The sequence below is a fragment of the Choloepus didactylus genome, chromosome 4 (genome assembly GCF_015220235.1).
Source record: "Choloepus didactylus isolate mChoDid1 chromosome 4, mChoDid1.pri, whole genome shotgun sequence".
Classification (NCBI taxonomy): domain Eukaryota; kingdom Metazoa; phylum Chordata; class Mammalia; order Pilosa; family Megalonychidae; genus Choloepus; species Choloepus didactylus.
Window position 1 is genome coordinate 56,756,680 of NC_051310.1, and position 13,699 is coordinate 56,770,378.

The 13,699-nt window shown below is 37.1% G+C and overlaps 1 protein-coding gene across 12 annotated transcripts in view; it reads right to left on the reverse strand.

The window, feature by feature from the left end:
* The window catches only part of KTN1 (kinectin 1), a 152,161-nt gene that overhangs the window by 81,916 nt on the left and 56,546 nt on the right, over positions 1–13,699 (reverse strand). For all 12 annotated transcript variants that reach the window (XM_037832646.1, XM_037832652.1, XM_037832651.1 and 9 more), the window contains exons 8-10: positions 3,081–3,187; positions 2,168–2,300; positions 785–872 (exon numbers count right to left, since the gene is read on the reverse strand). In XM_037832646.1, the coding sequence (XP_037688574.1) occupies positions 785–872; positions 2,168–2,300; positions 3,081–3,187 (328 nt within the window). The remainder of the gene's footprint in view (positions 1–784; positions 873–2,167; positions 2,301–3,080; positions 3,188–13,699) is intronic.

The following is a 13,699-nucleotide window of genomic DNA, read 5'->3' on the forward strand; positions in this document are numbered from 1 at the left end:
GGAATAGGAAGATTTAGGCTATATATATCTTTCCACAATTGAAAAAAAAAAAAAATAATAAGACAGTCTAAATAGATGACAATTAAATGCCAAGGATGATCCTGGATGGGATCTGAGGTCGGAGGAGAGGAGGCTCAAAGGGACACAGATGGGACACAAGAAAAAAAAGAAAAAAAAAGGGAATATAGAATGTAAGCTTTATATCAATGTTGAATTTCTTGAACTTCTTAGCTGCGTTTAATGAGATTGCATAAAATAATGTTCTTGTCCATGGGAAAGGTATATGTGAATTATACTGTTTGTTCAAAGATATGTGCAGCTTGCTCTCATGTTCAGAGGACAGAGCAATAGATGATGGGTGTTAGGGAGGGAGGGAGGGAAAGAAAGAGTGGTGTGACAGGATCTTAAAGGTAATGGATCGGGGTATCGGGGGAGGGGGGTCGGGGTATGATGGAGTTCTATGTATGGGGTTTGTACTGCTTTTGCAAGTGTTCCTGTAATATTGAACTTATTCCAAATAAAATTTATTAATTAAAAAAAAAAAAATTTTGCCTGCAACATACCGCTTCAGGCAAAGCTAGTAAATAGTTTATTTCTAAAACCCTATCAAATATCGAAGAAATAAAGATACTACGAAAGTGTAAAGGCTAATATTATTGAAAAGTATTTTTATTGAGCCGTAACTAAAATGTCTAGTTATATGTTCTTCACTATGTAGATGGGAGGACATTTTATCCAAAATTATATACAGTACTAAGTTTACATGAATACCTCTTTCCCCTACCTTGCTGTGCTGCCTCATGTTCCGCTGTTCTCTTCCTGATATAGCTCTGGACTTCTTCCCACCTTCTCTCAGCCTCTTGTAGTTGAACCTTGATATTTAAAAAGGGACAAAGGATAAATAAACACAAACACAGGATTTCAACTTTTTTTTTAATAAAGCATCCTCTACCTTTACTTACTATTGTGTCATCAAACTGCTTATTGTGAGTAGTCGCCTACATTTTAATAAGATAGGCAGATATGTAGTCTGAAAGACATCTACTTATCAGCCACAGCCATCCTTCCATTGAAAATACAGGATTTACAGATTAGTAATTACTTCAACTTTCAATTTTTGTGCCGCTGGATCAAGATTGCTATAGTATGTATATTTCTGACCCACTTGCTACGACCTCTTTTACATTAATCTTCCTTCAGCTGATAAGCTTCCAAATGACAGATCATACATTTATTGCTAAATCTCAGTAGGTACCTATATTCATATTATGAGGTATGTTATGTCTTTATAGCACAGCACTCCAATTATGACTATAATCTTGAAGGTCATTTATCTATTTATCCAGAGCCGTAAAGAACAGATTTCTGTATCTATAAATACCAGCAGTAAACCTACCAGCAAGACCAATACTGAATAAAAGAAAGGACAATTATATCAATCTCCCACAAGGACCCACGAAAACTTCAAGAACAAAAATTACACTATTTTCCACAATTATTCTCAAAGCCCACTTAAACCCTACTACTCTGGAATTGGTATCAAGTCACAACTGTATCAGCGAGTTAGGCAGGACTCTAATGCAATGCGGTTTCATTTATTTAACTTACATACATTAAACTATACTCTCAGTAAACCCCTTCCCCAATATAAAGAGGACAGAATTCTACTCAATGTGCTTATGCTCTAGAGTACATGTAAGATGAAAGAAATGAATCTGCCCCTCTCTCAGTCAGTCTCAGCAACCTTAGAATGACTTAGTCTTGTGCTCAAGCAAAGGAAAAACCATCTACTCTAATCTGGAGGAAAAACAGGCTCTACTGGACTTTGTGAAATCCAAGTTATGGATGATATGAGATGTTAAAGATATCTGAGCTACATTTTTGCCTTGCACACAGAGAACCTAAACACTATACATAAAATGAAATTGTACTGTTCATACCCGTTAATTAACTAATTTCATTCTTCATATCTTCAAACAGTCTTTAACCTCAAATTCAAGCATATATTCAATTCTTTATCAGGGCACACATTTCCACAAAGGCAGAGTACTTCTATAGGTCCCATTAAGCCTCACACTACATTTCTCAAACCTGTATACACATTTAGTTCATCAAATTAAATATCAACCTTATTTGTGAGACAGTAAATAAAGATGGGATAAATCACCTTCAACTGAGTAGCTGCCTGCTCAGCATTCTTCTTTTGGACTTCCTCTTGCTGTACCTTTCCTGTTTTCTCAGTCAGCTCATTCACCAACCTAGCATAATCCTGGCGTAGTTTATTTAGTTCAGCAGACTGCCTGAAAACAGTAACTGGATTAATAACCTTCCACTATTACAAAACATATTTTATACAAGTTTTTCTGAGCTAATAATTCCACTTAAAGCTGACTGAAAAGGAACACTATAAATGACAACTAATAATATAGTTTGGTCGGTGTAATTACTGAATAATCTGATTCTGGTGACAATTACACAAATTCTAAAACCACTACAAAATATCAAGAAAAATGGATGATTGCCAACTCATGAGCATTAAAACAGTGTTACCCTCAGATTGGTACTCCAAAAACCTATTAAAATCAATCGGACTGTTTACTCTGTATAGACATACTTAAAATACTTCTAGGGTACTGTTTCTCAAAGTATGATTCCAGAACCACCTCCATTACTATCACAAGGAATAAATCCTAATAGGCAGATTCCTGGGCTCCACCTCAGAGCTACAGAATCAATATCTTAGGGGTAGGACTGGAATATGCTGTTTTAACTAGCAAGCCAGGGGTTCTCGATGAAGTTTTAAAAACCACTGTTAAAGGGGACAGACCACTTACAATTCGTAAATTCAGTCTCATGTAAATTGTAAACTATTTGTAAATTTGTAAACTGGTGTCACCAGTATTCATCTCATAGTAATTTAAATGAAGAGGTTCTAGACACAACAAAAGAATTACTTTTGAAAATTAACTCATTATTGAAACAAATGTAAGGAAGAAAAGTCTGATTACAATCAAATACCATTTGGATGATTTAGAAAATGCTCTGCCATTTAATTAACAATAAAACATTTGGAAACATACTTGCTTTCCAGTTGGTTTGTTGTATTGCTGACAGCATCTCTCAGTATACCATTTTCCTGTTTCAAGTGAGCTATCTCTGCCTCCATCTGCTCACGAACTTGCTGAAACTAATTTTTACACAAAAACAGATTTAGAAAATAACAACGGCCAAAACTAACTTTTAATAGAAACTGTATTATTTACAAGAACAATAAATAGTATCAAAAGAATGAAGTTTGGACCATTCTTCTCAAATAAATATAAACAAATATAAAAGTAGAATTACATTTTGTTAGTGATGAAAGCAAATACAAGCTGCCACAGCATTCAAAAACACAAGTAGATGCTATCATATCTGGAATACAAACTAAATACACAGAGACAATTTTTTGGAACTAAAAGATTAAGGATGTCTTTCCTATCCAATAGACTTTCACAGAATTAAATCTGTCCTGATTCTAGAAAATACCAATTTTATGTTAACAATATATTTTAAATGCAAGTTTTTAGCAATGAAACGAAAGTTTTGAATTTAAAAATTGAACACAGACTCAATGTATTTATTTTAAAATACAAACTGAGTCATAATTGAATATATAGCATTTTCATTGTACAAAAAAACTACTTGTTAAAATATTCTGACCTCCTAAGTTTTTATTTCAGAATTGCAGAGTCAAAAAGATAACACTGAAACTTCTATCCATCTAATATTGTTTACTTTAGTATGTGAAATAAACTTAATAATAATTCTTAGTAAACCTATTTTAACAGAATTAAGGTGTATGTTTCCATTTTTCAAAGAACTTATGATATGAAACCTACTATCCTAGCCTACTATCCTAGCCTGATATGGAACCTACTACCCTAGCAATCAAGTAAAAAGTTAAAATGATGAATCAGTTAAACACCTTTCACTGTCAAAATGTCACTGTACTATCTGACTAATTTTCACTGAGCAGTAAGTAGGAATTAAGAGGAAGAAATGATCACTTGAAGCTAGGAAAATTAATTCTTCAATAACCTGAATAATGGAAGAAAGGATATTCCAAATAGCTGGGGCCTGGGATGATGGAGGATTAGGCAAAATAAAAGCACAAAAAATAGTGGATGGGAATACCTTAGCTATGTAGCAACGTGACAGGGTATGAACCTGATAACAGGGTCACTCCTTTTTGTGCCATTAGTAATATTTCAGGAGAAAACACTGACATTTTGTTAGCAGCAAAAAATAATTACAATTTTTTTTTTTTACCAGACTAGCAATATGATTAAAGCAATATTATACAAAAAAGTAATCTGGTACCAATTACAGGATGGACAGACCTATTAAGAAGATACTTTAATTTTCGTAATATGGAATAACAAACTAAGATGATGTCTAAGAACTGAATGCGAAAGTAACCCAAAATAAAGAATCTTTAAGATCTCAGAACAAACTCCAGACCAGGCAAGGAAAAGAGAAGCCAAAGGTTTCAAGCATAAGGATAATGCCTTAAAATAATGGAAAATAAAAACAAGCCGGAGGCGGGGCAAGATGTCAGACTGATGAGCTGTATGTTTTCGTTACTCCTCCAGGAAAGTAGGTAGAAAGCCAGGAACTGCGTGGACTGGACACCACAGAGCAATCTGACTTTGGGCATACTTCATACAACACTCATGAAAACGTGGAACTGCTGAGATCAGCGAAATCTGTAACTTTTTGCGGCCAGGGGACCCGCGCCCCTCCCTGCCAGGCTCAGTCCCGGGGGAGGAGGGGCTGTCAGCTCCGGGAAGAATGGAGAACTGCAGTGGCAGCCCTTATCGGAAACTCATTCTACTGATCCAGACTCCAACCATAGATAGACTGAGACCAGACACCAGAGAATCTGAGAGCAGCCAGCACAGCAGAGAGGAGACAGACATAGAAAATAAACAACACGAAAAACTCCAAAATAAAAGCGGAGGATATTTGGAGTTCTGGTGAACATAGAAAGGGGAAGGGCCCTGAGGCGCATATGCAAATCCCGAAGAAAAGCTGATCTCTCTGCCCTGTGGACCTTTCCTTAATGGCCCTGGTTGCTTTGTCTCTTAGCATTTCAATAACCCATTAGATCTCTGAGGAGGGCCCTTTTTTTTTTTTTTTTTAATCCTTTTTTCTTTTTCTAAAACAATTACTCTAAGAAGCCCAATACAGAAAGCTTCAAAGACTTGCTATTTGGGCAGGTCAAGTCAAGAGCAGAACTAGGAGAGCTCTGAGACAAAACGCAATAATCCAGTGGCTGAGAAAATTCACTAAACACCACAACTTCCCAAGAAAAGGGGGGTGTCCGCTCACAGCCACCATCCTGGTGGACAGGAAACACTCCTGCCCATTGCCAGCCCCATAGCCCAGAACTTCCCCAGACAACCCAGTGTGACAGAAGTGCTTCAAATCACAGGCACACACCACAGAACTGGGCGTGGACATTAGCCTTCCCTGCAACCTCAGCTGATTGTCCCAGAGTTGGGAAGGTAGAGCAGTGTGAATTAACAGAGCCCCATTCAGCCATCATTTCAGCAGACTGGGAGCCTCCCTACACAGCCCAGCAGCCCAGAACTGCCCTGGGGGGACGGCACTCACCTGTGACATAGCACAGTCATCCCTCAACAGAGGACCAGGGGGTGCACGGCCTCGAAGAGGGGCCCACTTGCAAGTCTCAGGAGCCATATGCCAATACCAAGGACTTGTGGGTCAGTGGCAGAGACAAACTGTGGCAGGACTGAACTGAAGGATTAGACTATTGCAGCAGCTTTAAAACTCTAGGATCGCCAGGGAGATTTGATTGTTAGAGCCACCCACCCTCCCTGACTGCCCAGAAACACGCCCCATATACAGGGCAGGCAACACCAACTACACACGCAAGCTTGGTACACCAATTGGACCCCACAAGACTCACTCCCCCACTCACCAAAAAGGCTAAGCAGGGGAGAACTGGCTTGTGGAGAACAGGTGGCTCGTGGACGCCACCTGCTGGTTAGTTAGAGAAAGTGTACTCCACGAAGCTGTAGATCTGATAAATTAGAGATAAGGACTTCAATTGGTCTACACATCCTAAAAGAACCCTATCAAGTTCAGCAAATGCCACGAGGCCAAAAACAACAGAAAATTATAAAGCATATGAAAAAACCAGACGATATGGAGAACCCAAGCCCAAGCACCCAAATCAAAAGACCAGAAGAGACACAGCACCTAGAGCAGCTACTCAAAGAACTAAAGATGAACAATGAGACCACAGTACAGGAGATAAAGGAAATCAAGAAGACCCTAGAAGAGCATAAAGAAGACACTGCAAGACTAAATAAAAAAATGGATGATCTTATGGAAATTAAAGAAACTGTTGACCAAATTAAAAAGATTCTGGACACTCATAGTACAAGACTAGAGGAAGTTGAACAACGAATCAGTGACCTCGAAGATGACAGAATGGATAATGAAAGCATAAAAGAAAGAATGGGGAAAAAAAATTGAAAAAATCGAAATGGACCTCAGGGATATGATAGATAATATGAAACGTCCAAATATAAGACTCACTGGTGTCCCAGAAGGGGAAGAAAAGGGTAAAGGTCTAGGAAGAGTATTCAAAGAAATTGTTGGGGAAAACTTCCCAAATCTTCTAAACAACATAAATACACAAATCATACATGCTCAGCGAACTCCAAATAGAATAAATCCAAATAAACCCACTCCGAGACATATACTGATCACACTGTCAAACACAGAAGAGAAGGAGCAAGTTCTGAAAGCAGCAAGAGAAAAGCAATTCACCACATACAAAGGAAACAGCATAAGACTAAGTAGTGACTACTCAGCAGCCACCATGGAGGCAAGAAGGCAGTGGCACGATATATTTAAAATTCTGAGTGAGAAAAATTTCCAGCCAAGAATACTTTATCCCGCAAAGCTCTCCTTCAAATTTGAGGGAGAGCTTAAATTTTTCACAGACAAACAAATGCTGAGAGAATTTGCTAACAAGAGACCTGCCCTACTGGAGATACTCAAGGGAGCCCTACAGACAGAGAAACAAAGAAAGGACAGAGAGACTTGGAGAAAGGTTCAGTACTAAAGAGATTCGGTATGGGTACAATAAAGGATATTAATAGACAGAGGGGAAAAATATGACAAACATAAACCAAAGGATAAGATGGCTGATTAAAGAAATGCCTTCACGGTTATAACGTTGGATGTAAATGGATTAAACTCCCCAATTAAAAGATATAGACTCACAGAATGGATCAAAAAAAATGAACCATCAATATGTTGCATACAAGAGACTCATCTTAGACACAGGGACACAAAGAAACTGAAAGTGAAAGGATGGAAAAAAATATTTCATGCAAGCTACAGCCAAAAGAAAGCAGGTGTAGCAATATTAATCTCAGATAAAATAGACTTCAAATGCAGGGATGTTTTGAGAGACAAAGAAGGCCACTACGTACTAATAAAAGGGGCAATTCAGCAAGAAGAAATAACAATCGTAAATGTCTATGCACCCAATCAAGGTGCCACAAAATACATGAGAGAAACACTGGCAAAACTAAAGGAAGCAATTGATGTTTCCACAATAATTGTGGGAGACTTCAACACATCACTCTCTCCTACAGATAGATCAACCAGACAGAAGACCAATAAGGAAATTGAAAACCTAAACAATCTGATAAATGAATTAGATTTAACAGACATATACAGGACATTACATCCCAAATCACCAGGATACACATACTTTTCTAGTGCTCATGGAACTTTCTCCAGAATAGATCATATGCTGGGACATAAAACAAGCCTCAATAAATTTAAAAAGATTGAAATTATTCAAAGCACATTCTCTGACCACAATGGAATACAATTAGAAGTCAATAACCATCAGAGACTTAGAAAATTCACAAATACCTGGAGGTTAAACAACACACTCCTAAACAATCAGTGGGTTAAAGAAGAAATAGCAAGAGAAATTGCTAAATATATAGAGACGAATGAAAATGAGAACACAACATACCAAAACCTATGGGATGCAGCAAAAGCAGTGCTAAGGGGGAAATTTATAGCACTAAACGCATATATTAAAAAGGAAGAAAGAGCCAAAATCAAAGAACTAATGGATCAACTGAAGAAGCTAGAAAATGAACAGCAAACCAATCCTAAACCAAGTACAAGAAAAGAAATAACAAGGATTAAAGCAGAAATAAATGACAGAGAGAACAAAAAAACAATAAAGAGGATAAATATCACCAAAAGTTGGTTCTTTGAGAAGATCAACAAGATTGACAAGCCCCTAGCTAGACTGACAAAATCAAAAAGAGAGAAGACCCATATAAACAAAATAATGAATGAAAAAGGTGACATAACTGCAGATCCCGAAGAAATTAAAAAAATTATAAGAGGATACTATGAACAACTGTATGGCAACAAACTGGATAATGTAGAGGAAATGGACAATTTCCTGGAAACATATGAACAACCTAGACTAACCAGAGAAGAAATAGAAGACCTCAATCAACCCATCACAAGCAAAGAGATCCAATCAGTCATCAAAAATCTTCCCACAAATAAATGCCCAGGGCCAGATGGCTTCACAGGGGAATTCTACCAAACTTTCCAGAAAGAACTGACACCAATCTTACTCAAACTCTTTCAAAACACTGAAAAAAATGGAACACTACCTAACTCATTTTATGAAGCTAACATCAATCTAATACCAAAACCAGGCAAAGATGTTACAAAAAAGGAAAATTACCGGCCAATCTCCCTAATGAATACAGATGCAAAAATCCTCAACAAAATACTTGCAAATCGAATCCAAAGACACATTAAAAAAATCATACACCATGACCAAGTGGAGTTTATTCCAGGCATACAAGGATGGTTCAACATAAGAAAATCAATCAATGTATTACAACACATTAACAAGTCAAAAGGGAAAAATCAATTGATCATCTCAATAGATGCTGAAAAAGCATTTGACAAAATCCAACATCCGTTTTTGATAAAAACACTTCAAAAGGTAGGAATTGAAGGAAACTTCCTCAACATGATAAAGAGCATATATGAAAAACCCACAGCCAGCATAGTACTCAATGGAGAGAGACTGAAAGCCTTCCCTCTAAGATCAGGAACAAGACAAGGATGCCCGCTATCACCACTGTTATTCAACATTGTGTTGGAAGTGCTAGCCAGGGCATTCTGGCAAGACAAAGAAATAAAAGGCATCCAAATTGGAAAAGAAGAAGTAAAACTGTCATTGTTTGCAGATGATAGGATCTTATATCTAGAAAACCCTGAGAAATCGACGATACAGCTACTAGAGCTAATAAACAAATTTAGCAAAGTAGCGGGATACAAGGTTAATGCACATAAGTCAGTAATGTTTCTATATGCTAGAAATGAACAAACTGAAGAGACACTCAAGAAAAAGATACCATTTTCAATAGCAACTAAAAAAATCAAGTACCTAGGAATAAACTTAACCAAAGATGTAAACGACCTTTACAAAGAAAACTACATAACTCTACTAAAAGAAATAGAAGGGGACCTTAAAAGATGGAAAAATATTCCATGTTCATGGATAGGAAGACTAAATGTCATTAAGATGTCAATTCTACCCAAACTCATCTACAGATTCAATGCAATCCCAATCAAAATTTCAACAACCTACTTTGCAGACTTGGAAAAGCTAGTTATCAAATTTATTTGGAAAGGGAAGATGCCTCGAATTGCTAAAGACACTCTAAAAAAGAAAAACGAAGTGGGAGGACTTACACTCCCTGACTTTGAAGCTTATTATAAAGCCACAGTTGCCAAAACAGCATGGTACTGGCACAAAGATAGACATATAGATCAATGGAATTGAATTGAGAATTCGGAGATAGACCCTCAGATCTATGGCCGACTGATCTTTGATAAGGCCCCCAAAGTCACTGAACTGAGTCATAATGGTCTTTTCAACAAATGCGGCTGGGAGAGTTGGATATCCATATCCAAAAGAATGTAAGAGGACCCCTACCTCACCCCCTACACAAAAATTAACTCAAAATGGACCAAAGATCTCAATATAAAAGAAAGTACCATAAAACTCCTAGAAGATAATGTAGGAAAACATCTTCAAGACCTTGTATTAGGCGGCCACTTCCTAGACTTTACACCCAAAGCACAAGCAACAAAAGAGAAAATAGATAAATGGGAACTCCTCAAGCTTAGAAGTTTCTGCACCTCAAAGGAATTTCTCAAAAAGGTAAAGAGGCAGCCAACTCAATGGGAAAAAATTTTTGGAAACCATGTATCTGACAAAAGACTGATATCTTGCATATATAAAGAAATCCTACAACTCAATGACAATAGTACAGACAGCCCAATTATAAAATGGGCAAAAGATATGAAAAGACAGTTCTCTGAAGAGGAAATACAAATGGCCAAGAAACACATGAAAAAATGTTCAGCTTCACTAGCTATTAGAGAGATGCAAATTAAGACCACAATGAGATACCATCTAACACCGGTTAGAATGGCTGCCATTAAACAAACAGGAAACTACAAATGCCAGAGGGGATGTGGAGAAACTGGAACTCTTATTCACTGTTGGTGGGACTGTATAATGGTTCAGCCACTCTGGAAGTCAGTCTGGCAGTTCCTTAGAAAACTAGATATAGAGTTACCATTCGACCCAGCGATTGCACTTCTCGGTATATACCCGGAAGATCGGAAAGCAGTGACACGAACAGATATCTGCACGCCAATGTTCATAGCAGCATTATTCACAATTGCCAAGAGATGGAAATAACCCAAATGTCCTTCAACAGATGAGTGGATAAATATAATGTGGTATATACACACGATGGAATACTACGCGGCAGTAAGAAGGAACGATCTCGTGAAACATATGACAACATGGATGAACCTTGAAGACATAACGCTGAGCGAAATAAGCCAGGCACAAAAAGAGAAATATTATATGCTACCACTAATGTGAACTTTGAAAAATATAAAACAAATGGCTTATAATGTAGAATGTAGGGGAACTAGCAATAGAGAGCAATTAAGGAAGGGGGAACAATAATCCAAGAAGAACAGATAAGCTATTTAACGTTCTGGGGATGCCCAGAAATGACTATGGTCTGTTAATTTCTGATGGATATAGTAGGAGCAAGTTCACAGAAATGTTGCTATATTAGGTAACTTTCTTGGGGTAAAGTAGGAACATGTTGGAAGTTAAGCAGTTATCTTAGGTTAGTTGTCTTTTTCTTACTCCCTTGTTATGGTCTCTTTGAAATGTTCTTTTATTGTATGTTTGTTTTCTTTTTAACTTTTTTTTTCATACAGTTGATTTAAAAAAGAAGGGAAAGTTAAAAAAAAAAAAAAAAGAAAAACAAGGAAAAAAAAAAGATGTAGTGCCCCCTTGAGGAGCCTGTGGAGAATGCAGGGGTATTCATCTACCCCACCTCCATGGTTGCTAACATGACCACAGACACAGGGGACTGGTGGTTTGATGGGTTGAGCCCTCTACCACAGGTTTTACCCTTGGGAAGATGGTTGCTGCAAAGGAGAGGCTAGGCCTCCCTATGGTTGTGCCTAAGAGCCTCCTCCCGAATGCCTCTTTGTTGCTCAGATGTGGCCCTCTCTCTCTGGCTAAGCCAACTTGAAAGGTGAAATCACTGCCCTCCCCCCTACGTGGGATCAGACACCCAGGGGAGTGAATCTCCCTGGCAACGTGGAATATGACTCCCGGGGAGGAATGTAGACCTGGCATCGTGGGACGGAGAACATCTTCTTGACCAAAAGGGGGATGTGAAAGGAAATGAAATAAGCTTCAGTGGCAGAGAGAATCCAAAAGGAGCCGAGAGGTCACTCTGGTGGGCACTCTTACGCACACTTTAGACAACCCTTTTTAGGTTCTAAAGAATTGGGATAGCTGGTGGTGGATACCTGAAACTATCAAACTACAACCCAGAACCCATGAATCTCGAAGACAGTTGTATAAAAATGTAGCTTATGAGGGGTGACAAGGGGATTGGGAAAGCCATAAGGACCACACTCCACTTTGTCTAGTTTATGGATGGATGAGTAGAAAAATAGAGGAAGGAAACAAACAGACAAAGGTACCCAGTGTTCTTTTTTACTTCAATTGCTCTTTCTCACTCTAATTATTATTCTTGTTATTCTTGTGTGTGTGCTAATGAAGGTGTCAGGGATTGATTTGGGTGATGAATGTACAACTATGTAATGGTACTGTGAACAATCGAAAGTACGATTTGTTTTGTATGACTGCGTGGTATATGAATATATCTCAATAAAATGAAGATAAAAAAAAAAAAAAAAAAAAAAAAGACATAATGCTGAGCAAAATAAGCCAGGCACAAAAAGAGAGATATTGTATGTTACCACTAATGTGAATTCTGTGAAAAATGTACAATGTTTTATACTGTAGAATGTAGGGGACCTAGAGATACCAATTAGTGGAGGGGGAATGATAATCTAATAAGATCAGATAAACTATGGAGGGTAATCTCAATGTTATGGGAATGCTCAGGAATGATTATGGTTTGTAAACTTTCTTGGATATAGTAAGATCATGTTGGAAGCAATAGAGTTATTTTAGGTTTTTTTTTTTCTCTTATTCCTTTGTTTTCTTAGGGGTTGTTAATTTTCTTGGGGTATGGTAGGAACATGTTGGAAGCAATGTAGTTATTTTAGATTATATGTTTTTCTTACTCCTCTGTTTGGACATGGTTTATTAATTTTCTTGGGGTATGGTAGGAACATATTGGAAGCAAAGTAGTTATTTTAGGTTATTTGTTTTCCTTAATCCATTGCTTTGTTTGAAATGTTGTGGGGTTTTTTTGGTTGTTGTTTGCCTGTTTGTTTTTAATTTTTTGATAAACAAAGTTAAAAAATTGAAAAAAAATCAGTAGAAAAATGGGAGTAAAAACTAAATGACAAATAGGGTGGGATGGGGGGATGGTTTGGGTATTCTCTTTTCACTTTTATTTTTTATTCTTATTCTGATTCTTTCTGATGTAAGGAAAATGTTCAGAAATAGATTGTGGTGATGAACGCATAACTATATGATCATACTGTGAACAGTTGATTGTATACCATGGATGACTGTATGGTTTGTGAATATATTTCAATAAAACTGAATTAAAAAAAAAAAAAAAAAAAAAAAAACAAGCCAATCAATAGACAAGAGTTTGATTTTAAACATGTTAAATTTGAGGCGATGACTAATCTTCCAAATTATCAGCCAGCAGTTGGAAATAGTTTCAAAAAGTCACTGGTCCAGGAAAGTTGGCATAGCAATATTAATATCAGACAAAGAAGTAGTTTAGGAAAAAGACATTAGTAGAGATAAACGGAGAACTGCTAAAAAAAAAAAAAAAAAAAAAAAAAAAAGTCGTTGGTCCAGAAAGTTCAGGGGTGTAATTATAAGCCTACTTGACAAGCAGACTCAAGCCATGTTTTTCAATAGCTTCTTATCAGTAATAAAGATATCTTGATCTCTAAAAAATTCAAAATAAAAACATAAAACAAAAACACTAGTCCAGACCTGAATGGAACCATAAAAATGGATGACATGGAAAATAGAGACATTACCAACTGACCCTTATGAAATACTGACAGAAGATATGTAAAA